This window comes from Ornithorhynchus anatinus, chromosome 13, assembly GCF_004115215.2.
Source record: "Ornithorhynchus anatinus isolate Pmale09 chromosome 13, mOrnAna1.pri.v4, whole genome shotgun sequence".
Classification (NCBI taxonomy): domain Eukaryota; kingdom Metazoa; phylum Chordata; class Mammalia; order Monotremata; family Ornithorhynchidae; genus Ornithorhynchus; species Ornithorhynchus anatinus.
In genome coordinates, this window is record NC_041740.1 from 2,898,346 (window position 1) to 2,923,549 (window position 25,204).

The following is a 25,204-nucleotide window of genomic DNA, read 5'->3' on the forward strand; positions in this document are numbered from 1 at the left end:
ATGGGGCTTTTAGCCCTGCTCTGCCTCTGGGCCATCCTGGCATTGGCGGATGGGTAAGTCTCTGCCAACCTTCTCACCGTCCCTCGATCTCGCTTATCTCACCGCCTACCTCTCGCCCCCGTCCCGCCTCTGGCCTGGAACACCCTCCCTCCTCATATCTGACAGACCATTATCTTCCCCTCGTTCAAAGCCTTATCGAAGGTCCATCTCCTCCAAGAGGCCTTCCCTGATTCAGCCCTTCTATCCTCTTCTCCCACTCCGTTCTGCATCACCCTGACTTACTCCATTTATTCGCCCCCCCCCCCTCCCGGCCCCACAGCACTTATGTCCATATCTGTAATTCATTCATTTATATAAACACCTGTCTCACCTTTAAGACTGTTAGTTCGTTACGAACAAGGACTGTGTCTGTTGTATTGTACTCTCCCAAGTGTGTAGTACAGAGCTCGGCACCCAGTAAGCGCTCAGTAAGTACAACTGCCTGACTGATTGACTGACTTGGCCCCCATTGCTTCCTCAGGACCATGTCCCCCCCCCCCCGCCCCAAAGCCCCCTTCTCCTTGCTCTCTGCTTGCCTAGAAGGCTGGGAGTGCCCAGATGGGGGTCTTTAAACCCTGGCCATACCTAGGAGCATCTCTCCCTCCAAACCTGGCGCCCCTCGACCTCCCCTCATCCCAGGACTCTGGAGGCTGCCCCACTTCCCTAGGGCTGATTCCCCCTCCTGTCCTGCATCCCCGAGGGATCCCAGGGTTCTCCCTGAGCCCTCTTCAGGCATCTCTCGTGGGATGGCTGAAGCTGGGGCTCTGGGGTTGCCGTGCTACCAGCCTCCCACCTCCCCCAACCCCACAGCCGGTGGTGCGAGCGGACGGAGATGGTACAAGTGGAGGAGGTTGTGAGCCCACGGCAGGAGGATCTTGTGCCCTGTGCCAGCCTCTACCACTACCTCCGGGAGGGCTGGCAGCTAGATTTATCCCGGAGCGGGCATCCGTGGCCTGGCACCTCCTCTGCCCAGGCCCTGGCCCTCTGCCCAATCTACAAGTGAGTGTGACTCTGTTGACTCTGTGTGTATGTGTGTATGGGAGGTGGGGGGAAGCACAAGGTGCAGAGCTGGGTGGCATTAGGTAGCCAATCAATCAATTCTATTTATTAAGCACTTACTGTGTGCAGAGCACTGTACTAAGTGCTTGGAAGAGGAGAACAGAGTGCAAGCTAGACTGTAAACTCCCTGTGAGCAGTGAATGTGTCTACCGACTCTGTTGTGTTGTCCCCTCCCAAGCGCTTAGTGCAGTGCTCAGTACTCGGTAAGTGCTCAATTAAATACCATTGATTGATTGAGAGTTGGTAACCTGGGGCTGGAATGGGAGGGAGAAGGGAAGACAGTCCAGCCCAGACCCAGAGGATGAGGCTGAGTTCCCACCCTGGCCCCTTGCCCCTCGCTCTGGGGCTGAGGGGGTGGGATCTGCCCCCCACCCCGGGCCCTGCCGTAACCCCCTCGTGGGCCACAGACCCCCAGACACCGGCCGCAGTGTGGAACCGGACGGTGCGAGCCTGCTGCCCGGGCTGGAGCGCCCCCAGTGCACTCTAGGTAAGGACGGCCTAGCGGATGGCTTCGGCGGCCACTCGGGGAGATGGGGACAAGGAGGCAGAGCCAGGGTGGCCACCTCATTGTGCTCCACCATCACTTTCCTGTTCAGGTGGGCACCTCTCCTCAGAGGCCAGGCGGGGAGGGGAGAGGTGGGTCCCCTTCTATCAAGACCCCCGCTCCTGGGGCCTGACTGGGCTGCCCAGCCTGCTTGCCCCAAGGACCTGCCCTCAGGAAATTTCAGCCCCGGAAAGGGAACTTTCCCTTCAGACTGTGAGCTTGTTGTGGGCAGGGATCGTCACTATTATTGTATTGTACTTAACCCAAGCGCTTACTACAGTGCTTTGCACACAGCAAGCACTTAATAAATATGATTGAATGAATGAATGGGCGGACCTCCCCTGCCCGGCCCCTGGGACAGCAGTTCCAAGCTGTCTCAGTTGTGCCAAAGAGGGTACCCCCTCCTACCCGCACATCCCAAACTCTATCCCACCATTACTAATCTCTGCCCACCGCTCCCGCTTCCTGCCTCCTGCTCCCAGGGTACGCAGGGGCATCCCCCACCCTTGCTGTCACGGGGGCTGGTCTTTCTGGCAGGGCCCTCTCCCTCACCCACACTCTTGCAGCCCCTCGGGGGGGCGGTGGGGCAGGTGTGGGGACAGCGCCGGCGCCTCTCGGCCACCTGCACCACCTGGTCCGGCTTCCACTACCGTACCTTCGATGGGCGCCACTTCCACTTCCTGGGTCGCTGCACCTACCTGCTGGCGGGCGATGACGAGGCCACCTGGGCCATCCAGATCACGCCCCGGGCTCACTGCCCACATCCCGGGCACTGCCCGCCGGTAAGGGAGGGGATGCACCAGGCTGATGGGGATCATACTAGAACTATGACCAAGAACTGTGGTATTTGTTAGCACTGACTGTGTGCCAGGCACTGTAATAAGCGCTGGGGGGGATGCAAGCAATTGAGGGAGGGGCTGGTGGAGGGAACGGAGTTGGGTTGGGGACTGGGGAAGGAGATACGGTGTCCAGTGACCCTCCCTCCTCCCGTTCTCCTACCAGGCGGTGCGGGTGCTCCTGGGCCAGGATGAGGTGCTGGTCAGAGGGCGCGACGTCTCTGTGAATGGGGTCCCCGTGTCCGAGGGGGAGCCCCTCCTGCAGCATGGTGAGGGAGACAAGAGGGGAAGGTGAAGGGGGGGGAGGGCCGAGGAGGGAGGGGGCCGGGTCTGAGCTGGGCACTGGGATGAGGGAAGGAAGGGGTGGTCCTTTTCCCCAGAGCCTGCAATGGGTGTGTCTGGAATGCCCTCCCTGTCTTTCTATATTGTCTTTTCCCAAACGTTTAGTATAGTGCTCTGCACACAGTAAGCACTCAATAAATATCATTGATTGATTGATTCCTGTCCCCCCGAGTTGAGCCTATGGTGAGGGGTTGGAAGCCGGGAGACCTCTCTCCCCTTCCCCCCAGGGCTGAGTCTGCAGTGGAGGGGGGGATCCGGGGTGACACCCCTTTTCACTCCTTCCCCCAGGGCTGACCCTGAAGTGTGTGGGGGGGATGACTCCTCTCTCTTTCCCCCAATGCTGAGCCTGTAGTTGCTTGGGGGGATTCAGGGTGATCCCCTCTTTTCTCTCCTTTGCCCAGTGCTGTGGTGAGGGTGGGAGTGGGGGCCCGGTGACCCCTCTCTCCTTCATCCCCAGAGCTGATTTTGCAATAGGGGGAATCCCAGGTGACCTCCTTTTCCATTCCATTCCCCGGGCTGAGCTTGAGGTGGGGGTCCTGGTGACCCCTCTCTCCTTACCCCAGGGCTGAGCCCATGGTGGGCATGGGGATCCGGGTGACCCCTCTCTCCCTTTTCCCAGGGCTGAGCCTGAGGTGGCAGGATGCCTGGCTGCTCCTGGCGGGGGGCCTGGGGGTGTCCGTGCGGCTGGACCGGCGGGACTCGGTCTCCCTCACCGTTGACCACGAGTTCCGGGGCCACACCCGAGGCCTCTGCGGCCTCTACAATGACCAGCCGGAAGGTGAGGGAGGCCGGACAGAGGCCGGGTGACCTGGCGAGGGGGTGGGGAGAAGGGAGGGGCAGAGGGTGCTGGGGCTGCAGACCCTTGGACAGGAAGAGAGCGTCCCCCAAGAACAGGGGGTGAGAGACTGGAGACCCCACGTCCCACACCCATGTTCTGCCGTCACCCTCAGATGACTTCCGGGAACCCGGGGGGACCCAAGCTGTCTTGGCTGCTACATTCGGCAACTCCTGGAGGCTCCCAGGCTCTGAGGTGAGCCTCCCCCCCTCCAATCCAGCCCCCCGCACCTCTGCATCCTTCAGTGACCCCCTCCTTGGCCCTGGAAGTCACTCCCGGAGGAGGGTCGTGCGGTCAGGTGAGGCTAGTCTGAGAAGGCTTCATGGAGGAGGAGAACCAAAAGGAGTTTTGAAAGAGGAGCAGATGGGGGAGGGCTTTCCAGGCAGGGGGAAGGGCAAGCGCTCTCCCAAGTACTTGGTGCCCTGCTCAGTTTTCGAAAAGTGCTCGGTAAGTGCCACTGTTTGGTGAATGAGGGCAGGATCGGGGAGGGAATTGGAGCCCGGACATGTGGTGAATGAGCTTGGTGGTTGGGAATGAAGTAGAGGAAGGTGAAGGAGTCTGGATTTGATGCAAGGAGCTGGGGACCCCCATGATCTTTCTAAGAAGGACAGTTCCCCCTGCTCCCTCCTGCTCTTGAACCCTATTTCCTCTCTCAATCCTGTCTCTTCTCTTCCCTGGGCCTCAGATTCCCCTCCTCCTGTCCTTTACTGCCGGATAATAATAATAATAATGATGATGATGATATTTTTGTTTAGATAATAATGTTGGTATTTGTTAAGCACTTACTATGTGCCGATCACTGTTCTAAGCGCTGGGGTAGACGTAGGGGAATCAGGTTGTCCCACGTGGGGCTCACAGTCTTAATCCCCATTTTACAGATGAGGGAACTGAGGCACAGAGAAGTTAAGTGACTTGCCCACAGTCACACAGCCGACAAGTGGAAGAGCTGGGATTCGAACTCATGAGCCCTGACTCCAAAGCCCGTGCTCTTTCCACTGAGCCACGCTGCTTTTCCGAGCTTCCTCTATGCCAAACACTGGATCAAGGGCTGGAGTAAATGCAAGATAATCAGGTCCCACATGGGGTTCACATAATGAATAGGAAGGAGACTAAGTATTGAAATCCCAGTTGGTTGTGGGCTGGGAACATATTTACCAACTCTGTTGTACTGGACTCTCCCAAGCACTTAGTACAGTGCTCTGTGAATAGTAAGCGCTCATTTATTGCCTTTGATTGATTTTACGGATGAGGTAACTGAGGCCCAGAGAAGTGAAGTGTCTTACCCAAGTTCACACAGCAGACAAGTGGCAGAAATGAAATTAGAAGCCAGGTCTTCTGATTCCCAGGCCTGGGCTCTTTCCACTAGGCCGTGCTTGTTCCGAGGGAGGGGACGTTGGGGATGGGGGCTGGGCTGCCTTCTGAGAACTTGGCTCTCTCTCTCTCAGCCCGGGTGCCCAGATGTGGCGGAGGCGGCCCTGGGGTGTGAGGCCCCTGCGGAGGAGCCGAAGATGGGCCTAGAAGCAGAGGCACGGCGGGCTGAAGCTGAGGGAGCCTGTCACTTGCTGCTAGTGGGGCCCTTCAAGGATTGCCATGCCCAGGTGCCCGGAAAGGAGGGAGGATGGGCAGTACCCGGGTGCCCGGAGGGAAGGGAGGAGAAGCTGGACCCGGGTGCCCCGAGGGGAAGAGGGGCCATTCCCAGGTGCCTGGAATGGAGGAAGAAGGGACTGTGCCTGGAATGGAGGGAGAAGGAGCTGTGCCTGGGTGCCCAGAGGGGAGAGAGGAGGGGCTGTGCCCAGGTGCCTGAAGAAGAGGGAATAGGGCCATACCTGTATGCCGAGAGGGGAGGGAGGAGGGTCCGTGCCTGGGTGCCCAGAGGGGAGAGAGGAGGGGCTGTTCCCAGGTGCTTGAAGAAGAGGGAATAGGGCCATACCTGTATGCCGAGAGGAGAGGGAGGAGGATCCGTGCCTGGGTGTCCAGAGGAGAGGAAGGAGGGGCTGTGCCCGAGGACCTGGAGGGAAGCGAGGAAGCGTCGTGTCCAGGATCCGCTAAAGGGACCTCTGGCTGCAAGGGAGCCTGGGTTAATCTGGAGTGAGGATGCCCCCGATCGGGACACCTAACACTCTAGGTGATTGACAAGAAGGGGTGGGACAACTATGGACGGCTCAGAGGAGGTGGGCAAGCGGGCAAGGCCAGACAGGGCGGGGCATTGCCCTAAAGGGGTGCAGGGGCTAAAGCACTGCTGCCCCCGTGCCCCCAGGTGCAGCCCAGCGGGTTCCACGGTGCCTGCCTCTTTGCTTACTGCACAGCGAGTGAGGGGCAGGAAGGGCACCAGGAAGCCGTCTGCGCCACCTTTGCCAGCTATGCCCGCTACTGTGCCCAGCGCCACGTCTACATCCACTGGAGGAAGCCCGGCTTCTGTGGTACGGTCTGGGTGCCCTCCTGACCCGTGCCCCATACATGGGCACCCTGCTATCGTCTGGTCACCGAAACTCGGGCACCCGCTGCTCACACGGGGCCCTGCTCTCCCCTGGGCACTGACTCTGAGGGTATTAGTTCACCGGGGTACATGTCTCAGCTTGGGCACCTCATGGGATCCCTCCCACCTACCCCGGGGGTTTGCCTGAGTTTGGACTCTGGTGCCCTGCGTCCTAAGAGCCAACCGTGTCCTTCTCCCCCTATGCCCACAGAGCGCCCTTGCCCGACAGGGAAGGTGTTCTCGGACTGCGTGTCCTCCTGTCCGGCCAGCTGTACGGCCGTGGGTTTGGGAGCCGAGGGGCACTGCCGGGAAGAGTGTGTGAGCGGCTGTGAGTGCCCACCCGGCCTCTACCAGGACGGGGAGAGTTGCGTCTCCGCCGCCCTCTGCCCCTGCTACCATCGGGGCCAGCGCTATGGCCCTGGGGAGACTGTGGATCAGCTGTGCAATCAATGGTACAGACTGGGTTTCTGGGTCTCTCCCCTCCCCCTCCCCACCCCTCTCCCTTGCCTCTTAGGGCCCCTCCCCAGCCTGTCGCTCCCTCCCTCGGGGGGTTCCAGCTGACCACCCCTTCTTAATAATTATAATAATAATGATGATGGTATTTGTTAAGCACTTACTATGTAATGTTGGTATTTGTTAAGCGCTTACTATGTGCAGAGCACTGTTCTAAGCGCTGGGGTAGACACAAGGGAATCAGGTTCTCCCACGTGGGGCTCACAGTCTTCATCCCCATTTTCCAGATGAGGTCACTGAGGCACAGAGAAGTGAAGTGACTTGCCCACAGTCACACAGCTGACAAGTGGCAGAGCTGGGATTCGAACCAATGACCTCTGACTCCAAAGCCCGTGCCCTTTCCACTGAGCCACGCTATGTGCCATGCACTCTTCTAAGCGATTATAATGATGATAATGTTGGTATTTGTTAAGCACTTACTATGTGCAGAGCACTGTTCTAAGCGCTGGGGAAGATACAGGGTAATCAGGTCGTCCCACGTGAGGCTCACAGTTAATCCCCATTTTACAGATGAGGTGACTGAGGCACAGAGAAGTGAAGTGACTTGCCCACAGTCACACAGCCGACAAGTGGCAGAGCCGGGAGTCGAACCCATGACCTCTGACTCCGAAGCCCAGGCTCTTTCCACTGAGCCACGTTGCTTCACAAGGCAATCAGGTTGTCCCCCATGGGGTTCAGTGTCTTAATCCTCATTTTACAGATGAGGTCACAGGCACAGAGAAGTTAAGTGGCTCACCCAAGGTCACACGGCAGACAAGTGGTGGAGCCGGGATTAGAACCCATGCCCTCTGACTCCCAAGTCCGTGCTCTTGTCATTAAGCCAAGCTGCAATGCCCCTGTTCCTTCCCCTCTCCTTCCCCAGTGTGTGCCAGGAGGGCCATTGGCACTGTACCCAGGAGCTATGCCCAGCCGAGTGTGCAGTGGGCGGGGATGGGCACTACCTGACTTTCGACGGGCGTCGCTTCACCTTCCTTGGGGGCACGGGCTGCCGTTACACCCTGGTGCAGGTGAGCGCTCTGAGAGGTGAGGGCTGGGCAGGGGCCTAGGGCACAGAGCTGGGTTGCGGGAGGTGGGGGCACCTGGGCCCACTCCCCTTGCCACCTGTGCCTTCCACGTCCCCTCTGCCATCTCTGCCCAGGACTACGTGGAGGAGCGGCTGCAGATCACGGCGGAACACGGGAGCTGTGAGGCAGGAGCCCATGGAAGTTGTCTCCGGGCCATCTCGCTCACCATCGGGGAGACCCACGTCCAGCTCCTCGACTCAGGTCCTGGAGCCCCAACCCCACTCCCCTCCACACCCAACAAACACCTCGATTTAACTGTGGTATTTGTTAAGGGCCTACTATGTGCTAAGCACTGTACTGAGCACCGGAATAGATACGAGATACTACTACTAATAATAATCATGGTACGTGCCAGGCACTGTACTAAGCGCCAGAGTGGATTCCGGCCACTAAGCAAATCGGGTTGGATTCAGTCCCTGTGCCACCCGGGGCTCCCAGTCTCAAACCCCATTTTATAGAGGAGGTAACTGAGGCACAGAGAATTGAAGTGACTGGCCCAAGGGCACACAGCAGCAGATCATCAGGTCCCACATGTGCCAGGTCTACGGGGGAGAGAGAACCGGGATCGAAACCCCACTTTGCAGCTGAAAGAACTGAGGTGTAGAGATGTGAAGTGACTTGCCCAAGGTCACACACGGTGGACGGAGCTGGGATTAGAAGCCAGGTCCTCTGACTTCCAGATCCGGGTTCTATCCACCTGGCCACGATTTGCCCCTTCGACCTCCCCGCCCTTCCTTCGCGCTTCCCGTCGGGGGGGGGGGGGGGGACGGGGACCCCCGACCCCCTCGGTAGAGCCCCTCAACACCCGGCCTTGCCCCCTGAAAGAACCCTCTTGTGGCTTTCAGGGGCGGTGCTGGCAGCCGGGCGGGAGGTGTCCGTGCCCTGGGAGGGCCCGCAGGGCATCATCCGTCTATCCCGCGCCTCCTCCGCCTTCCTGCTGCTGCGCGGGCCCGGGGTCCTGATCCTCTGGTCCGGCCCGGCCGCCACCGCCTACATCACCCTGGAGCCACGCTATGCCCGTCAGGTGCCACCCCGGCCTGGATGGGCATCGGGGGCTCCGGGCAGAGTCCCCGGGGTGGGCGTGGGAGGCAGCGGGAAGAGTCCCTTGGAGTGGAAATGGAGGGCAGCACTCAGGTAGGGGGTTCCAGGCAGAGACCCCCAGGTGGGTATAGAGGGCACCTCCTGGGTGCGTATGGGACTCGGGGCTGGAGATGGGGGGTGAGCCTTTGGGGCACCGGGCAGAGCCCCGGGGGATGGGCATGGGACAGAGCCTTCTGGCGTGGGATTAGGTGGGCATCGGATAGAAGCCCCCGGGGTGGGAGCTGGAGGTCCGCAGGGCAGGGGGGCAGAGGGACCGTCCCGGGGCTTAGACCCCCCTCGTCCCTCCCCTCCTCCTCCTCCTCCTCCTCCGGAGGACAGGTGCGGGGTCTGTGCGGCACGCTCACCCGGAGCCAGCATGACGACTTCCTGACCCCCGAAGGGGACGTGGAGGGCGGCGTGGCCGCCTTCGCCAGCAAGTTCCAACTGGCGGCCGTGGCGAAGGAGGAGGAAGAGGGGGAAGGGGAGTGCCGGCCCGGAGACTCCATGGCCCTCGATCCCTGCAGCTCCTACGCGCAGCGCCGACCCTTCGCGGAGGAGGCTTGCGCCGTCCTCCACGGCCCGGCCTTCCAGGTATCCCGGGGGTGGGCACGGGGGCCTCCGGACGGAGCTCCCTGGGGCGGGCATCGGGGACTCCGGCCAGAGCCCCTGGGCTGGGTATGACGGAGGCTGGGCAGAGCACTCCCGGATGGGAATGGAGGCCCCGGGCAGAGCTCCCCCGGGGTGGGCATCGGGGGCACCGGGCAGTGCTACCCGGTGAGAAGCAGCATGGCACAGTGGATCGATTAGACTGTGAGCCCTTCATCGGGCGGGGATTGTCTCTGTCTGTTGCCGAATTGTACGTTCCAAGCGCTTAGTCCAGTACTCTGCACATAGTAAGCGCTCAATAAATACTACTGAATCACAGGCCTGGGAGTCAGAAGGTCATGGGTTCTGATTCCGGCTCCGCCACAAGTCCGCTGCGTGACCTTGGACAAGTCACTTCACTTCTCTGGACCTCATCTGTAAAATGGGGATCGAGATTGTGAGCCCCACGTGGGATAGGGACTGTGTTCAACCCGATTCGCTTGTATCCACCCCAAAGCTTAGAATGGGGCTTGACACGTAGTAAGTGATTGACAAATAACATTATTATTATTATTATTATTATTATTGGAGGTAGGCACTGTGTAAGACCTCCCGGGGGTGGCTGACACCAAGGGCCCTGGTCCACTGAGGGGGCAGCACTGGGGGGGCACAGGGGACCTCCCTGACCCCCCACCTCCCTGGGCCCCCAGCTCTGCCAAGGACTGGTGGAACTGGAGTCCTACAAGCAGCGCTGCTTGGCGGCGGTGTGCGGCTGTGTCCCCGGACGCGACTGTCTGTGCCCTGTGCTGGCCGCCTACGCTCGCCACTGTGCCCAGGAGGGCGCCCCCAGCCCCTGGAGGAACCAGACCTTCTGCCGTGAGTCCCGCTCCCACCTCCACCCCACCCCTTTGCCCGGTCCCACCCAGAGCCCTCTCCCTTCCCTCGAGGCGGAAGCAGTGTGGTGTAGTAGATAGAGCCCCGGGCCTGGTAGTCAGAAGGTCATGGGCTCTAATCCCGGCTCCGCCAGTTGTCTGCTGTGTGACCTTGGACAAGTCGCTTCACTTCTCTGGGCCTCAGTTCCCTCATCTAGAAAATGGGGATTGAGAATGTGAGCCCCACATGGAACAGAGACGGTGTTCAGCTCGATTTGTTTGTAACTACCCCAGCGTTTAGTACAGTGCCTGGCACAGAGTAAGTGCTTAACAAATACCATCATTATTATTATTACTAATGCCCCTCCTAGAAGGGAAGCCTGTGACTCCTGACCTCAACCTGCTGCAGGTCCCCAAGTGGAGTGGGAGGTTGGAGGGAGGACTTTGGGGTCCAGGTTGGGGCCGTGGGGGTGGGGGGGGCACCCGCTCCTGCCCCTGACGGGTCCACCCTCTTCCTGGCATCCAGCGGTCATCTGCCCCGGCGGCCAGCTGTACCAGGAGTGCTCCCCTCCCTGTGGCCGGACCTGTGGGGGAGCAGTGGGCCCCCGAGAATGCGAGCTGCAAGGGTGTGGGGGGCTGCGTGGCCGGCTGCAACTGTCCCCCAGGTCTGCTGTGGGACCATGTGGGCCAGTGCGTGCCCTCTGCCCTCTGCCCCTGCCGGCTGGGAACAAAAACCCACCCCCCGGGCAGCAACGTCCTGCAGGGCTGCAACAGCTGGTGAGAGCAGGGTCTGGGTCCAAGGTGGGGCGGGGGGCTAGGTTGGGGGTGGGGCCGGAAGGGTCCACGGGAGTGGCCGAGGTTCACCGGGCTGGGGGGATTGACCAAGGGACCCCGATGGACGCAGTGCCAGAGATTACCGGGGGGCAAGAGTGTCTGGGGCAGAGTTACGACAGAAGCAATTAGAGAAGCAGTGTGGTCAGGTGGACGGAGCCGGGGTCTGGGAATCAGAAGGAGCTGGGTTCTAATCCCAGCTCCCCCTCTTGTCTGCTGTGTGACCTTCGGCAAATCATTTCACTTCTCTGGGCCTCGGTTCCCTCATCTGTCAAATGGGGATTAAGAGTGAGCCCCATGTGGGACAGGGACTGTGTCCCTGCGCTTAGTACAGTGCCTAGCACATAGTAATGGCTTAACAACGCTTAAAAAAACAAAAAACAAAGAAGTAGTGTGACCTAATGGAAAGAGGCCAGACCTAGGAGTCCAAGGACCTGGGTTCTAATTCTGGCTCTGCCGGTTGCCAGCGTGGAAACCTTGATCACGCCACTTGCCTTCTGTGTGCCTCAGTTTCCCTAGTCTATGAAATGGGGATTCAATATCTGTTCTTCCTCCTGCTCGGCCTTCGAGTCCGATTTGGGACTATGTCCCTGATGATCTTATCTTTACCCCCCTGCTTAGTACAGTGCTTGGCACATAGGAAGCCCTTAACGAAGACCACAGTTATTATTATAAATTTGCCTGTGGGCAGGGGTTTTCCTTGTGGGTGCTGTAGGGAGGAGTCAGTCGCCTGGGTCCCGGGAAGGAGACCAATTCTTCTCTTCTTTCAGCGTGTGTCAGGAAGGTGCCTGGAACTGCACCACCCACGCCTGCCCCCTCAGCGTGGCATTCTGCCCTGAGGGCCGGGTCTAACGCCCCTGGCACCTGCCTGCCTCACCTGCGACAGCCCCAAGACCAACTTCACCTGCCCCACTGGCACCGCTGATAGCTGCGTCTGTCCCCCGGGCACCGTGCTGCTGGTGAGAGGGGCCGCCCCACAGAAGGGGACAACTGGAATATTGGGGGAGAAGATGAGTGTCGCCCGCTGAGGGCAGCTCCGATATGGTTCACGGGCATGTTTCCCCCCTCCCCTCCCAGTCCGTAGAGGCTGCCAGTTTTCCCAGATCCTGTCTACCCCCTCCCAGGACGAGCACTGCGTGTCTCCGGAGCTGTGCCCTTGCCACCACAGTGGGCGACTCTACCCACCTAATGCCACCATCCAGGAGGACTGCAACACCTGGTATGCCAAGGCATCCCCTGTGCCTCCCTGCACCGTGCTCTGCTTATTCCCCTTGCCTTTGGGTCGGGAGTGGCACTGGGAGGAATTGGCTAGGTACTTTCAGGGGTCATATTTGGACTCTGCCCACTGGGTGGGAGGAAGGAGAAAGCTGAGTGGGCCCGAAGGCATCACGGTCCATCATGGGTTATTCAGTGGCGCATCATAGGCCCTGCCCATCTCTTCCCACCAGCTTCTAAGCCCTGCAGGTCCCATCCCAGCTCATGATAGGCCTGCCCAACCCCGGCCCGTCCAACCACCGCCCCAGTGCCCGGCGATGCCCTCCCTGGAGGCCCATCCACCCCGTGCTTCCCTCCCTCCTCTTTCGCCTCTGAGGCCTGCCCCTCCCTCGCAGCGTGTGCCAGGGTCGGCGGTGGCAATGCGAGGGACGGCAGTGCCCAGGTCGATGCCAGGCCTCGGGGGCCCCGCACTACGTGACGTTTGACGGGCTGGCGCTGACCTTTCCCGGAGCCTGCGAGTACCTGCTGGTGCAAGAATTGGGTGGGCGCTTCTCCGTCTCTGCCCAGAACCTGCCCTGTGGTGCCAGCGGCCTGACCTGCACCAAGGCTCTGACCCTGCAGCTGGGCGGCACCGTGGTGCACGTGCTCAGAGGTACCCTGGGGTGGAGGGGGGAGGGGATGCATCATCAAAGGGAGAGGTCTCGGGGTCTGCAGAGGGAAGGAGTGTGAGAAGCATCGTGGCCTAGCCGATAGAGCCTGGGCCCGGGAGTCAGAGGACCTGGGTTCTAATCCCATTTCTGCTGCTTGTCAATTCAATTGAGAAGTCAATTCACTTTGCTGGGCTGAAGTTATCTCATTTAAAAAATGGGGATGAAGACTGTGAGCCCTCTAAGGGAGAGGGACTGTGTTCAGCCTGCTTCACTTGGATCCACCCCAGTGTTTAGTACAGTGCAAGACACATTGTAAGCGCTTAACGAATACCGTTTAAAAAAAATGGGGGCAAAAAAGGGAACAAACTGTCACCCAGAGAGGTGGGAGGGGGCTGGGGATGAGGTACAGGGAAGGAGGGGCAGGGCGTGTTCAGGAACACGTCTCCGTTCCTTGCTCAGACCTGGGAGCTAGGATTCCGGGGTCCCTGTCTCGCGCTAACTTGTCCAGTCCCCAAGGCTCAGTTTCTCCATCCGCCAAGCCGGTCGTTGTTTCCTCTCAGCCCCCCGTCCCCCCGCCCCAGGCCCACGGTTCCCCAGTCAGTGGGGTGGTGACGAGCTGTGTGTGGGGGGGGGTCCTCTGGGGTCCGTGCCCCGTGCCCCTCTCCCCCTCCCCCAGGCCGGACGGTGACGGTGAACGGGGTGAGCGTTCAGCAGCTCCCCGAGACCTACACGGGCCCCGGCATCAGCCTGCGCCGAGCCGGACTCTCCCTGCTGGTCACCGCCCGCCTCGGCCTCGCCCTGCTCTGGGACGGGGGTGAGGACCCCGCCCACCCATCCCCTCCTCCTCCTCCTCCTCCGCCCGACCCCCATCCCCCTGGATCCCCGAGCCTCCTGCCCCCCGGCCTCTGACCCCCCTCCTCCTCTTTAGCCCCCTAGGACCTCCTCGCCCCCTGCCCCCGCCTCTGACCTCCCCCCTCCTCCCTAGCCCCCCCCAGGACCCCCTCGGTCCGGCCCCCTCGCCCCTCGCCCCCCGCGCCCCTCCCCCAGGCACGCGGGTGCAGATAGAGCTGTCGCCCCACTTTCGGGCCCGCGTGGCGGGACTGTGCGGGGACTTCGACGGGGACGCGGCCAACGACCTGCGGAGCCGGCAGGGCGGGCGGGAGCCCACGGCAGAGCTGGCCGCCCACTCGTGGCGTCTCAGCCCGCTCTGCCCCGAGCCGGGGCCGGGGGACCGGCCCCACCCGTGCACGGTGAGGGGGCCGGGGCCGGGGGGCCGGCGGGGCCGGCGGGGCCTGCGGGGCCCGGGGGGCGGGGGCGGTGACCCGCCGGACCCCCTCTGCCCCGCCAGGTGAACGCCCACCGGGCGGGGTGGGCCCGGGCGCGCTGCGGGGCGCTGCCGCAGCCGCTCTTCGCCCCTTGCCACCCCGCCGTGCCCCCGCAGCAGCACTACGACTGGTGTGTGTACGACGCCTGCGGGTGAGCCGGGATGGGCAGGGCAGGGGGCAGGGCGGGGAAGGACCGGGCAAGGGAGAGGGCAGAGTAGGCAGGGCAGGGGATCGGGAGAGGGAGAGGGCAGGGCGGGCAGAAGAGACGGCAGGGAGGGCGGGGGAAAGGGGCAACGGGCAGGGAAGGGGCCCAGTGGGCAGGGGAGGGGCACGGCGGGCAGAGGAAAGGCACAGCAGACGGGGGAGGGCAGGACGGGCGGGGGAAAGGTGATCCGGAAGATTAAAGAGCTGGGTAGGATTGGTAGGGCTGGAGCACCTGCGCTGGGGGTGAAGAAGCTGAAAAGCTGGGCGTTCCGAGAGTGGAACTGATGGGGAGGGGGCTGAGGAGGGCTGCCGGGGGGCACCTCTGACTCGGCTGAAGTGCTGAACCCATCCTTTTCCCAGCTGCGACTCCGGGGGCGACTGTGAGTGTCTGTGCTCTGCCCTTGCCACCTACGCGGATGAATGTGCCCGTCATGGGCACCACCTGCGCTGGCGCAGCCAGGAGCTCTGCCGTGAGTTTCCTGTCTGCCTGTGTCCTCCGGCTTGCCTAGGAATCTCGCCGGTCCCTCCCTCGCGCCCCAGTGCGCTTCCTCCGTCCACTGACCCGGTGCTCGCTGCCCCACTGACCCAGTGCCCCCCGCCCCCCCGGTCTAGTGTCCGCTGCCCATCTGTCCCAGTGCCCGATGCCCATTTGAACCAGTCCTTGATGCCCATCTAACCCGGAGTCCACTGCCTCTCTGATCCAGCGCCTGCTGCCCATCTAACCCAGAGTCCCCTGCCCGTCTGGCCTAGTGCCTCCGATGCCCATCTGACCCAACGTTATCTCCCCCGCAGCCCTGCAGTGTGAGGGGGGTCAGCTCTACGAGCCCTGTGGTCCTACCTGCCCTCCAACTTGCCACGACTCCAGCTCTGAGCCCGCTTGGCAATGCCAGGCTGTGCCCTGTGTGGAAGGCTGCTTCTGTCCAGAGGGCACCCTTCTGCATGGTGAGCAGGACGGGGCCCAGAGGGGGTGATTTGGGGGGGGGGCGTATGTGTGGGTCCATGCATGTGCTAGCAGAGAAGTGGGAGGACAGCTGGATATCCAGAGATGCATTTATGGGGATGAAGATTGTGAGCCTCACGTGGGACAACCTGATTACCCTGTATCTACCCCGGCGCTTAGAACAGTGCTCGGCACATAGTAAGCGCTTAACAAATACCAACATTATTATTATTATTTGTGTGTGTGTGTGTGTTGTCATGTGTTAGCAAGGAAGGGGGGGTGAGACCTGGACAACCTGGGGATGGGGGAGAGAGAGTGTGTGTGTATCTGTGTGTGCTAGCAGGGAGGGCAACACTGGGGCTCAGCTTTGGAGGCCCAGCTTAGTGCCCAGTTGCTTCAGTCCTGGGCGGAGTGGTTGGTGAGGGGGATGGGCGGCCACTCGGAGCCCCAGCGTGCTGCCAGTCTGAAGATGGAGCACCGTGGGCACAAAAGGGGCAGGAGACTAAAGACCCAAATCCACACACCCTCCTGGGTCTCCTCGGCCATCCTCCGGCCCCAGGTTCCGGCCCCTGACCCCTAGGCTCAGGGAGGCTGTCATCCGGAGGTTCCCTGTGGGTGTGGGGAGCGGCAGCCTAGGGACTTCTGGAGAGGGGGAGGGGAGGAGAAGGGGGGGCGAGTCCTGAGACTCTGCCATCCCCCTCCCCGGCCCCAGACGGGGAGTGTGTGGAACCCTCCGCCTGCCCCTGCGAGTGGACAGGACGCTCCTTTCCCGCGGGAGCCGTGATGCAACGGGACTGTGGGAACTGGTGAGTGGAGCGGAGAAAGCGGAGGTGGTGCGGTAGGCCCGGGCCCCCTCTGCCCCATCCCTCAAGCCGAGGTGTCCCTGTGCCTCCAGTTCATGCCAGGCCGGGCAGTGGAGCTGCGGGGAGGCGGAGGCCCCGTGTGGCGAGCTGGCACCAGGCTGTGCGGAGGGGGAGGTCCCGTGCCGGACCGGGGGACACTGTGTGCCGCAGGCCTGGCTCTGTGACCACCAGGATGACTGCGGCGATGGCTCGGACGAGGAGGGTAGGTCGGGCTGGGGCTGGGGGCACAGGGAGCGGGGTGGGGGTGGGGGGCTCTGGAGAAGCAATGTGGCCTAGCGGATAGAGCACGGGCCTGGGGATCAGAAGGACCTGGGTTCTAATCCCCGGCTCCACCGCTCGTCTGCTGCGTGACCTTGGACGAGTCATTTCACTTCTCTGGGCCTCAGTTACCTCATCTGTAAAATGGGGACTGTGAGCCCCACGTGGGACATGGACTGTGCCCAACGCGATTTGCTTGTGCCCGCCCCAGCGCTTAGAACAGTGCCTGGCACAGAGTAAGCACTTAACAGATAACCGTGATTATTACTGGAGAACGTCCCCAATTTCCCAGTTCCCCCAGGCCTAGAGACGACCGGTCCCTGTGGGTGGGGGCGACACGCGGCACTCTGGGGTCCCCGGGGGCAGGGTTGGGTGGTCCCGGGCCCGGCCTTGGGGTCTCAAGGCACTGTGACCTCCTCGGGGCCCAGGTTGCGGCCCCCCCCCGGGCTGTGAGGAGGGGCAGCTGGCCTGCGACGGGGGACGCTGCGTGCCCGTCACCCTGCGCTGCGACGGCCGCGAGGACTGCGCGGACGGCGCCGATGAGCACGGATGCCCTTGCCCCGCCGGGCACGTCGCCTGTGCCAATGGGCACTGCCCCCCCACACGCGGCTCTGCGATGGGCACCCCGACTGCCCCGACGGTGCCGACGAGGACTCCTGCCTGGGTGAGCCCTTCTCAATCCATCAGTCCCTGTATTTACTGAGCACTTCCTGGGTGCAAAGCACTGTACCAGCGCTTGGGAGAGTCCGATAGAGTACAACGTGATCCCTCCCCTCAAGGGATGCAGTTTAGCTTCAGGGAAAGGGGGATGGTGACCCCACTGGAGAATCTTCGCTCACTCAATCAATTTTACTTACTGAGCACTTACTGCCTGCAGAGCACTGTACTAAGCGTCTGGGAGATGGAAATACAACAGAGTTGGTAAACACGTTCCTCGCCCACGGTGAGCTTACAGTCTCCATCCTGGGCAGTGTCCAGTGTGCGTCCTGGCCACCTACACTGGTTTGGGACACTCCGGGACACCCAGCCCACTGGCCCCCTTCGGGCACACTGAAGAACCCTTCCCCAATCATGGCTCCTACCTACCCAGGTTCTCCTCCCCGTCCTGCCCCAGCATGCCCAGCACCATGATGCCCAGGAGAAGCAGCATGGCCTAGTGGATAGAATCCCGGCCTTGGAGTCCAAAGGACCTGGGTTCTAATCCTGACTCGGCCACTTGACTGCTGTGTGACCTAGGACAAGTCACTTCACTTCTCTGGGCTTCAGTTCCCTCATCTGGAAAATGGAGGTTAAAACTGTTAGCCCCCGTGTGGGTCAGGGACTACGTCCAACCTGATTAACTTGTATCTATTCCAGTGCTTAGAAAAGTGCTTGGCACATACTAAGTGCTTAACAAGTACCATAATTATTATTTATTATTATTGTTAGTGCCCCCTGATCCAGTTCAGATCTCAGGCTGGAACTCTGGGTCTCCCCATTGCCTGGGCCTTTGGAGCAGCTGTGGCCACTGTCCGTTTTAAGGGAGGGCCCGGTTCGGGGGCAGGGGAGTTGGGGGGCCAGAGTCAGAGCTCTCCTGTCCCCTTCCGCAGGGCCCATGAGCTGTGCGCCAAAGCAGCTGCCCTGCCTGGATGGTACCTGCATTGGCAGAAAGCAGCTGTGCGACGGAGTCTGGGACTGCCCAGATGGGGCTGATGAGGGACCCGGGCACTGCCCACCGCCCTCCCCACTCCCCCTGCTGCCTGATGGCACGCCACCCGGGCCCCTGCCCGGGGACAACGGTCCTGGTGAGGGAAGGTCAAGCAGTCAGTCCAGGAATCAATGGTATTTATCGAGCCCTTACTGTGTGCAAAACACTGCACTGAGCACTCGGGAGAGTATAATAAAACAGTGGGTAGACACGTTGGTACTCCTGAGGAGAGGGGAGGTTGGGGGTGCGTGTGGGATGGGGGAACTGGGACTATCTGGGAGAGAATGGGCCCGTGCTCCTCTGAGCCCCTCGAGTTGACCGCCACCCCCACCCGTGCCCTCTGTGCCCCTGCCAGCCCCCTCCTGCAGCCAGTTCGAGTTCCCCTGTGGCAGCGGGGAGTGTGCCCCACGGGGTTGGCGCTGTGACCAGGAGGAGGACTGCCTGGACGGGAGCGACGAGCTGGACTGTGCCCGGCCCTGCCCCCTGCACCACGTGCCCTGTGCCCTCGGGCCCCACTGTGTGCCCTACGGGCAGCTCTGCGATGGGACCGCCCAGTGCCCGGACCACTCTGACGAAAGCGCCGACATCTGTGGCGAGACCCCCTCAGATGGGACCCGCGGACCACACCCCCTGCCCCAGCCCCTCAAGGGCCCCACCCATAAACCAAGTTCTCTGAAACCCAGGCCCAGACCCTGGTTCTGCCTCCATTTCTGCCCAGCTCCCCGGGATCAGAGGGATGAGAAGACCCTCCCTTTGCCCTCTGAAGGGGAGCATCCCAGCCTCTTCCTTTCCCGTGCACCGTCCTCCTCTTCCTCCCTCCTCCTTCTCCTTCTCCTCTCCCCCCGCCTCCCCACTCTGAGTGAAGAGGGCGGTGCCCACAGGCTCCATCCATCTGCCCCTCTGCCCGGGACTCTTTGCCTGCACGTCCGGTCCCCCCCATCTGCCTCGGCCCGGGTCGGCTATGCGATGGCGCCTCCGACTGCCCGGAAGGCGAGGATGAGGCCAACTGCGGTACGGCCCGGGCACCCTTCTGCCCGCCGTGGGGGCGTGGGTGCTGGCTGGGGGGCTGCGTGGGGTCAGGAGGTGGTGGGATTCTGCTCCCAGCTGACCCGACCCCTCCTCTTCCCCCTCTGCAGAGAGCAGGCCGACTCCAGGGCCGCCCAATGGGACAGTGGGACCTTGTCCAGAGTACTCTTGCCCTGATGGCAGTTGTATTAGCTTTAAGCAGGTGAGGCTTCCCCCAGTCTGACCTCTGACCTCTATCGTCCACCTTCCTCCTTGTCCCAAGCCCTCCTTCTGCACCCCCGGGGCCCAACTCGGCCTCCTGACTCTGCCTCCCCTGCCCGCCATCCCCACCCCTCTCCAGGTGTGTAACGGTCAGCCAGACTGCCCCACGGAGCCCCAGGCCCCGGCAGGGCCCCGGACCGGAGCCGAACTGCCCCCGAGGAGCGTGGCTGCGGGGCTTTGGGGTCCCTGGGGCCCTTGGGGGTCCTGCAGCCACTCCTGCGGGCCAGGGGTCCAGGAGAGGGTCCGGCACTGCAGCCCCCCAGAGCTTCCTGTGCTGTGGCGCTGCCCTGGGGGAGAAAGGCAGGCCCAGGAGTGCTTCAGCGACGCCTGTCCGGGTGAGGGCCGGGGCCAGGGCTGGGGCCGGAGGGCAGGGTTGGACAGGGCCGAGGGGAGAGCGGGGATGATCCAGACCCAGAGGAGGCTGGACTTGGATCGGGTTGGGGTCCAGAGGAACTAGAGGCAGGGGGACATCTGGAACGGCTCCTTTGGGTTGGGGGAGGCAGGGACATTGGATTCTTTGAGCCCAGCTCTGTGTCTCTGCTCCAGGAGGCTGCCCTCCATTCCCCTTGGTTCCTGCCCCCTTCCCGAGCCCCTCCTGAACCCTTACTAACCTCCCTCTTCTCCCTCTCCCGGCCCCATCTCCACGTTCCCCCCGCCACCGGTCCCCCTGCAGTGGACGGCGAGTGGGGCAGCTGGTCCCCCTGGTCCAACTGCTCGGAGCCGTGCCGGGGAGCGGTGTCGAGGCAGCGGGTCTGCATCCCACCCCGCAATGGGGGCCGGGCCTGTGCCAGCCTTCCCGGAGGCCCCCACAGCACCCTCCAGACCCGTGAGTGCCCAGCCGGGGCGGGCCCGGGAGGGGGCACTCACAGGATCAGGGGATGCTGGTCCTTCCCAGGTCTGAGCCCGTTCTGTGCTCTCGGCCACAGGGCCGTGTCCTCAGGATGGCTGCCCCACTGCCACATCGTGCCCAGGGGAGCTGGTGCCCTGGCCGTGCGCGCCCTGCCCTCTGACCTGTGCCGCCAGCTCGAGTCAGGCCAAATGTCCGCCGGACCAACCCTGCAGTGCCGGTAAAGGACATCCTCCACGGGGCAGAAGAGGTGGGACAGAGGTGGGGCCGGGGAGAGGCTGGGCGGAGAGTGGGTGGGGGGGCAGTCCCGCGGGCACTCTCGCCCCGTCCTTCTACTGCAGGCTGCTGGTGCCCCAAGGGGCAGGTGCTGGGCAGCGAGGGGCAGTGTGTGCGCCCCCGGGAAGTGCCCCTGCCAGGTGGACGGGCAGCCGCTACTGGCCGGGCCAGCGGAATCAAGAGCCACTGTCGGATCTGCACGTGCCAGGATGGACGGGCCCCGGCGTTGCGCCCTAACCCGGACTGTGCCGGTGAGACCCCTGCCCCGCGACCCGCATCTCAGCCCGATGGCCCTGAGACCTCATCCCTTCCACCCCAGCTGCCCCGGGACCCACACCCTCTCTCTCAGCTGCCCCCGGGACCCCATCCTCCCACCTGCCGTTGCCCCTGGAAGACCCCATGGCCCCGGGGCTCCTCCCCACCTCCCGCTCTTCTCTCCGTCAGTGAACTGCGGGTGGTCTGCGTGGTCGCCGTGGGGCGAGTGCCTGGGCCCGTTGGCGGTTGCAGAGTGTTCAGTGGTCCTTTCGCAGCCCGACAACCCCAGTCCGGCGGGCCAGGGCCGCCAGTGCCGAGGCATCTACCGCAAGGCCCGCAGGTGCCCCTCCCCCACCCTCGACCCCGGGGTCCCCACCCCTCAGGACCCCCCCCCCCACACACACAGGCACACACACACAACCCAGGAGTCCAAGAGGTCGTCCGGTGGAAGAGGTCCTCCACTTGCCTGCAGGGTGACTTTGGGCAAGTCACTTAATGTCTCTGGGCCTCGATTTCCTCATCTGTAAAACGAGGATTTAGTGCCTGATCTCCTTCCTTCCTTCGACTCTGAGCCCGTGTGGGGCAGGGACTGTGCCCCACTGATTATCTTGGATCTTCCCCGGCGCCGAGCACCGGTGTTTGGCACATAGTGAGCGCTTACCGAATACTATTATTGTTGGGAAGCAGGGGGGCTCAGTGGAAAGAGCCTGGGCTTCGGAGTCAGAGGTCAATGGGTTCGACTCCCGGCTCTGCCACTTGTCGGCTGTGTGACTGTGGGCAAGTCACTTCACTTCTCTGTGCCTCAGTTACCTCATCTGTAAAATGGGGTGAAGACTTGTGAGCCTCACGTGGACAAACCTGATTACCCTGTATCTACCCCAGGGCTTAGAACAGTGCTCTGCACATAGTAAGCGCTTAACAAATGCCAACATTATTATTTACCCTCCTGGGACTCCCCTACCCCCACAACCCAAACCCTCCAGGCCCCAGGGTCCATGCCAGCCACGGAGGGATGGGCACGAACGGGACGTCCGCTTGGTGTCACAGTCCGGGGGGGCTGGGGGGGAAAGGACCGCCCATCCGCGGGGCACGTGGAGCAGGGCGATACCCCTTAACCCAGGATGGGACCCCCAGAGCGAAAACCGGCAAGGGGCACCCCAAAAAATTAGCCTTGTCCCACACGTCTTGCCTCTTTCCCAGGTGCCAGACGGAGTCATCGAGGAGTGTGAACAGGAGGGTCGTGCTCAATGGCGTGGGAGAGCGCTGGCGCTGGGGGCAGTGCCAGGTGTGCCAGCTGTCTGGCCAAACCGCACGGTGCAGTGCTCCAGTATTGCCCCCTGGCAGGGTGCCCCGAGGTGAGCGGAGCAGCCTGGGTCGGGGTGGGGGGGCGAGTGGAAGACGCCCTTTTGGAGGGCACCAGAGAAGGGCACAGCACAGGCCTAGTGGATGTAGCACTGCCTGGGAGTCAGAAGGCCCTGAGTTCTTAATCCCGCCTCCCCAATTTAATCTTGTTCTGTAACCTTGGGCAAGTCACTTCCCTTCTCTGTGCCTCGGTTCCCTCTTCTGTAAAATGAGAATGAAGATTGGGCGCCCCATGTGGGACAGGGAATGCGTCCAATCTGATTAGTTCGTATCTACCCCAGCGCTTAGAGCAGGGCTTGACACAAAGTAAGCGCTCAACAAGTACATCAACATCCACATCATCGTCACAGGTGGAGCGAGCGGCACGGCTGGAAGCAGCAGGGGCGGGGTGGTCTTGAGTCCGGGCGATGCCCAACCCTTTCCCCTCCAGACTGTTAGCTCGTTGTGGACAGGGAACGTGTCCGTGTATTGTTGTATGGCCCTCTCCCAAAGCGCTGTAGTACAGTCCTCTGCACAGAGTAAGCGCTCAATAAGTACGATCGAACGAATGAACCTTTCCCTTCAGGGCCAGGTCTTGGAGAAGGAGCCTGGGGACTCCTGCTGTTCCTGTGCCCCCGCTGGTGAGCAGGGCTGAGGGGCAAAAAAGGCGGGGGCCTAGGTCGGGCGGGTGGGGAAGGGGCTGGGGGTCCCAAGAAGTGCAAACCCCGTTGCTCGCAGCTCCCGCGAAGCTGCTCCAGAGAGCAGAGGCTCTCCGGGAACCAGGGCCTGCCGTGGGGAGGAAGGAGGAGGAGCTGCGTGTCTTAGTGGAGAAGAGCGCGGGCTTGGGAGTCAGAGATCGTGGGTTCTAATCCCGGCTCCGCCACTTGTCAGCTCTGTGATTTTGGTCAAGTCGCTTCAGTTCTCTGTGCCTCAGTTAACTCATCTGTAAAATGGGATTAAGACTGTGAGCCCCGCGTGGGACAACCCGATGACCTTGTATCTACTCCAGCGTTTAGAACAGTGCTTGGCACAGAGTAATAAAGTACCGTTATTCTTCTTCTTATTCTGTTCAGAGGAGAACAGGACCAAGTGTCCCTTGGGTTTCTGGGACCCCTTCTGCCCCGCCTCCAGTATCCAGCCTAGCCAGTCTCCCCTCGTCACCTACTCGCTGCCTCTGCCTGGAGGTTGGTACTAACGGGGAGATACTGGGATCCCGGAGGGTTGGCAGGGCAGAGGGGTGTGGGGGGGGGGGCCAGGAAACTGGGTTCCGCTCCAGCTCTGCTCCTGGGGAGCTTAGGGAGGAGCCGCCCTCCCTTTCTGACTGCCTGGGCTGGACTACCCCTTCGAACCCCCTTTTACATCCCGCTAGGACCCCCCAGACTCCTATCTACTATTCCCTGCCCCCCCGAAACTCCAGCCCACGTCCTCAAAGCTTCCAAGCGTCGACCAACGCCCTGACTCCTAGCCAACTGTCACCTTAGGCCCCGGCTCCTCCCAGCTTCTGGCTCCGCCTCTCCTAACCCCTGTGCCCCCTTCCCGCAGACCCCTGCTACGCCCCCCTGGGCTTGGCTCGACTCCCCGCCAGCAGCCTGAGCGCCTCCTCACAGCAAGCCGACCACCCCGCCGCAGCCGGGCGCCTGGGTCCCTCTCCGGCGGGGCCCGACCTGCAGGGCTGGAGCCCCCAGGAGGACGTGTACCCCGAGTTGCACGCTCGTCCCCCCTTTCTGCAGATCGACCTCACTGGTCGGGGCAGTGGGCAGGGCATTGGGCAGGACACTGATCAGGACGTGGGGCCGGGCGCCCCCCAGGATAGGGACAGGCCGGGCCAGGAGAGGTGTTTGCCGGGACTGGGGTGAGAAGGAGTCGGAAGGGTGGGTTGGGGGACAGTGGAGTGGAGTGTTGGAGGAGTGGGCTCTCAGCTGACCTATGCCCATAGTCTGAGTGTGGAAAGGCGGATGGAGGCTCTGTCCATCGTCTGGGAAAAATGGGCAGAGGGCTGACTGGGGGCGGGAAAGGTTGGGAGCTCTGTTCGATCTGGGGCGGGACCTTGCCTGTCCTTTTGGGGAGGGGGTCTGGGACCCCCGGGAGCTTCGATCTCCTTTGCCGTCCTCCCTTTCTTCCCTCTGGCCCTCTTTCCAATCCCGCAGGCATCGTGGTGCAGGGGGCCGGATCATCGGATGCCTACGTCACCAGCTTCTCCCTCCAGTTCAGCGCCGACGGGCTCCACTGGCACGACTATCCCGAGGCCCCAGGCCTCAAGGTACAGCCCAGGATCATTGCCCAAGCTTCCCCTCCCCGCACAAGGCCCTCCTCCTTCTCCTCCTCCTCCTCGCCCTCCCTTGCCCGGTGTGTGCCTTCCACAGGCCAGGCTGACTGTCCCTGGGCGGGGGACCTGGCTGAATGCCCCTTCTGCCCGGGCAGCGGTTCCCGGGGAATTGGGATGATTCGACGCCGGCAGTGCGGACGTTCGAACGGGCGGTGCCGGCCCGGCACGTCCGGGTTCTACCCCACGACTTCCAGGCATGCCATCTTCCTCAGGGTTGGAGCTGCTCGGGCTGTGGGCCAGGTATGGACGGGGCCAGAGGGCAGGGGCCGGGTGCTGTGTGGAAGTGCTGGGAGGGTCCAGTTATGGCCTGCGAGCTGGGCACAGCCAGGGAGGAGTAGCGAGCTGGCTGCTGCTGAGAGGAGGGGCTGGGGGGCCGGACCCTGAGCTGGGGGCCCGAGGAGGGTGAGGAGAGGCATCCTGCCCGAGGAAGAGGCACCAAATTGACCGTCCCCGCCCTGCCCTCTGTCCAGTGTCCATCCCAACGGTGCCCCCTTGCCCGGGAGGGATGGCTCACTGTGCCAGCGGTGCTTGCCTCGTGCCGCCGGCCGTCCTGTGCGATGGGGTCGACGACTGTGGGGACGGCTCTGATGAAGAGGGTTGTGGACCCCTGCCCACCGGCACCGTCAGGTATGGTGACCCGGGCACTTCGCCCCG

General features: G+C 62.4%; 1 protein-coding gene across 1 annotated transcript in view; it reads left to right on the top strand.

The window, feature by feature from the left end:
* Positions 1-25,204, top strand: part of SSPOP — a 57,925-nt gene continuing 32,721 nt past the window's right edge. The window contains 47 exon segments of the mRNA XM_039913972.1: positions 1-53; positions 850-1,038; positions 1,506-1,653; positions 2,125-2,424; positions 2,645-2,747; positions 3,440-3,598; positions 3,771-3,850; positions 5,101-5,253; positions 5,913-6,075; positions 6,343-6,583; positions 7,507-7,651; positions 7,783-7,909; positions 8,554-8,727; positions 9,123-9,379; positions 10,084-10,249; positions 10,772-10,836; positions 10,838-11,022; positions 11,847-11,934; positions 11,937-12,035; positions 12,201-12,295; positions 12,687-12,943; positions 13,618-13,755; positions 13,989-14,191; positions 14,290-14,417; positions 14,831-14,940; positions 15,263-15,412; positions 16,123-16,216; positions 16,306-16,475; positions 16,960-17,124; positions 17,127-17,195; positions 18,121-18,345; positions 18,538-19,269; positions 19,355-19,446; positions 19,585-19,840; positions 20,179-20,331; positions 20,432-20,572; positions 20,694-20,755; positions 20,757-20,774; positions 20,776-20,802; positions 20,804-20,879; positions 21,073-21,223; positions 22,084-22,238; positions 23,298-23,408; positions 23,767-24,076; positions 24,313-24,469; positions 24,646-24,790; positions 25,021-25,182. Of these exon segments, the coding sequence (XP_039769906.1) occupies positions 1-53; positions 850-1,038; positions 1,506-1,653; positions 2,125-2,424; positions 2,645-2,747; positions 3,440-3,598; positions 3,771-3,850; positions 5,101-5,253; positions 5,913-6,075; positions 6,343-6,583; positions 7,507-7,651; positions 7,783-7,909; positions 8,554-8,727; positions 9,123-9,379; positions 10,084-10,249; positions 10,772-10,836; positions 10,838-11,022; positions 11,847-11,934; positions 11,937-12,035; positions 12,201-12,295; positions 12,687-12,943; positions 13,618-13,755; positions 13,989-14,191; positions 14,290-14,417; positions 14,831-14,940; positions 15,263-15,412; positions 16,123-16,216; positions 16,306-16,475; positions 16,960-17,124; positions 17,127-17,195; positions 18,121-18,345; positions 18,538-19,269; positions 19,355-19,446; positions 19,585-19,840; positions 20,179-20,331; positions 20,432-20,572; positions 20,694-20,755; positions 20,757-20,774; positions 20,776-20,802; positions 20,804-20,879; positions 21,073-21,223; positions 22,084-22,238; positions 23,298-23,408; positions 23,767-24,076; positions 24,313-24,469; positions 24,646-24,790; positions 25,021-25,182 (7,447 nt within the window).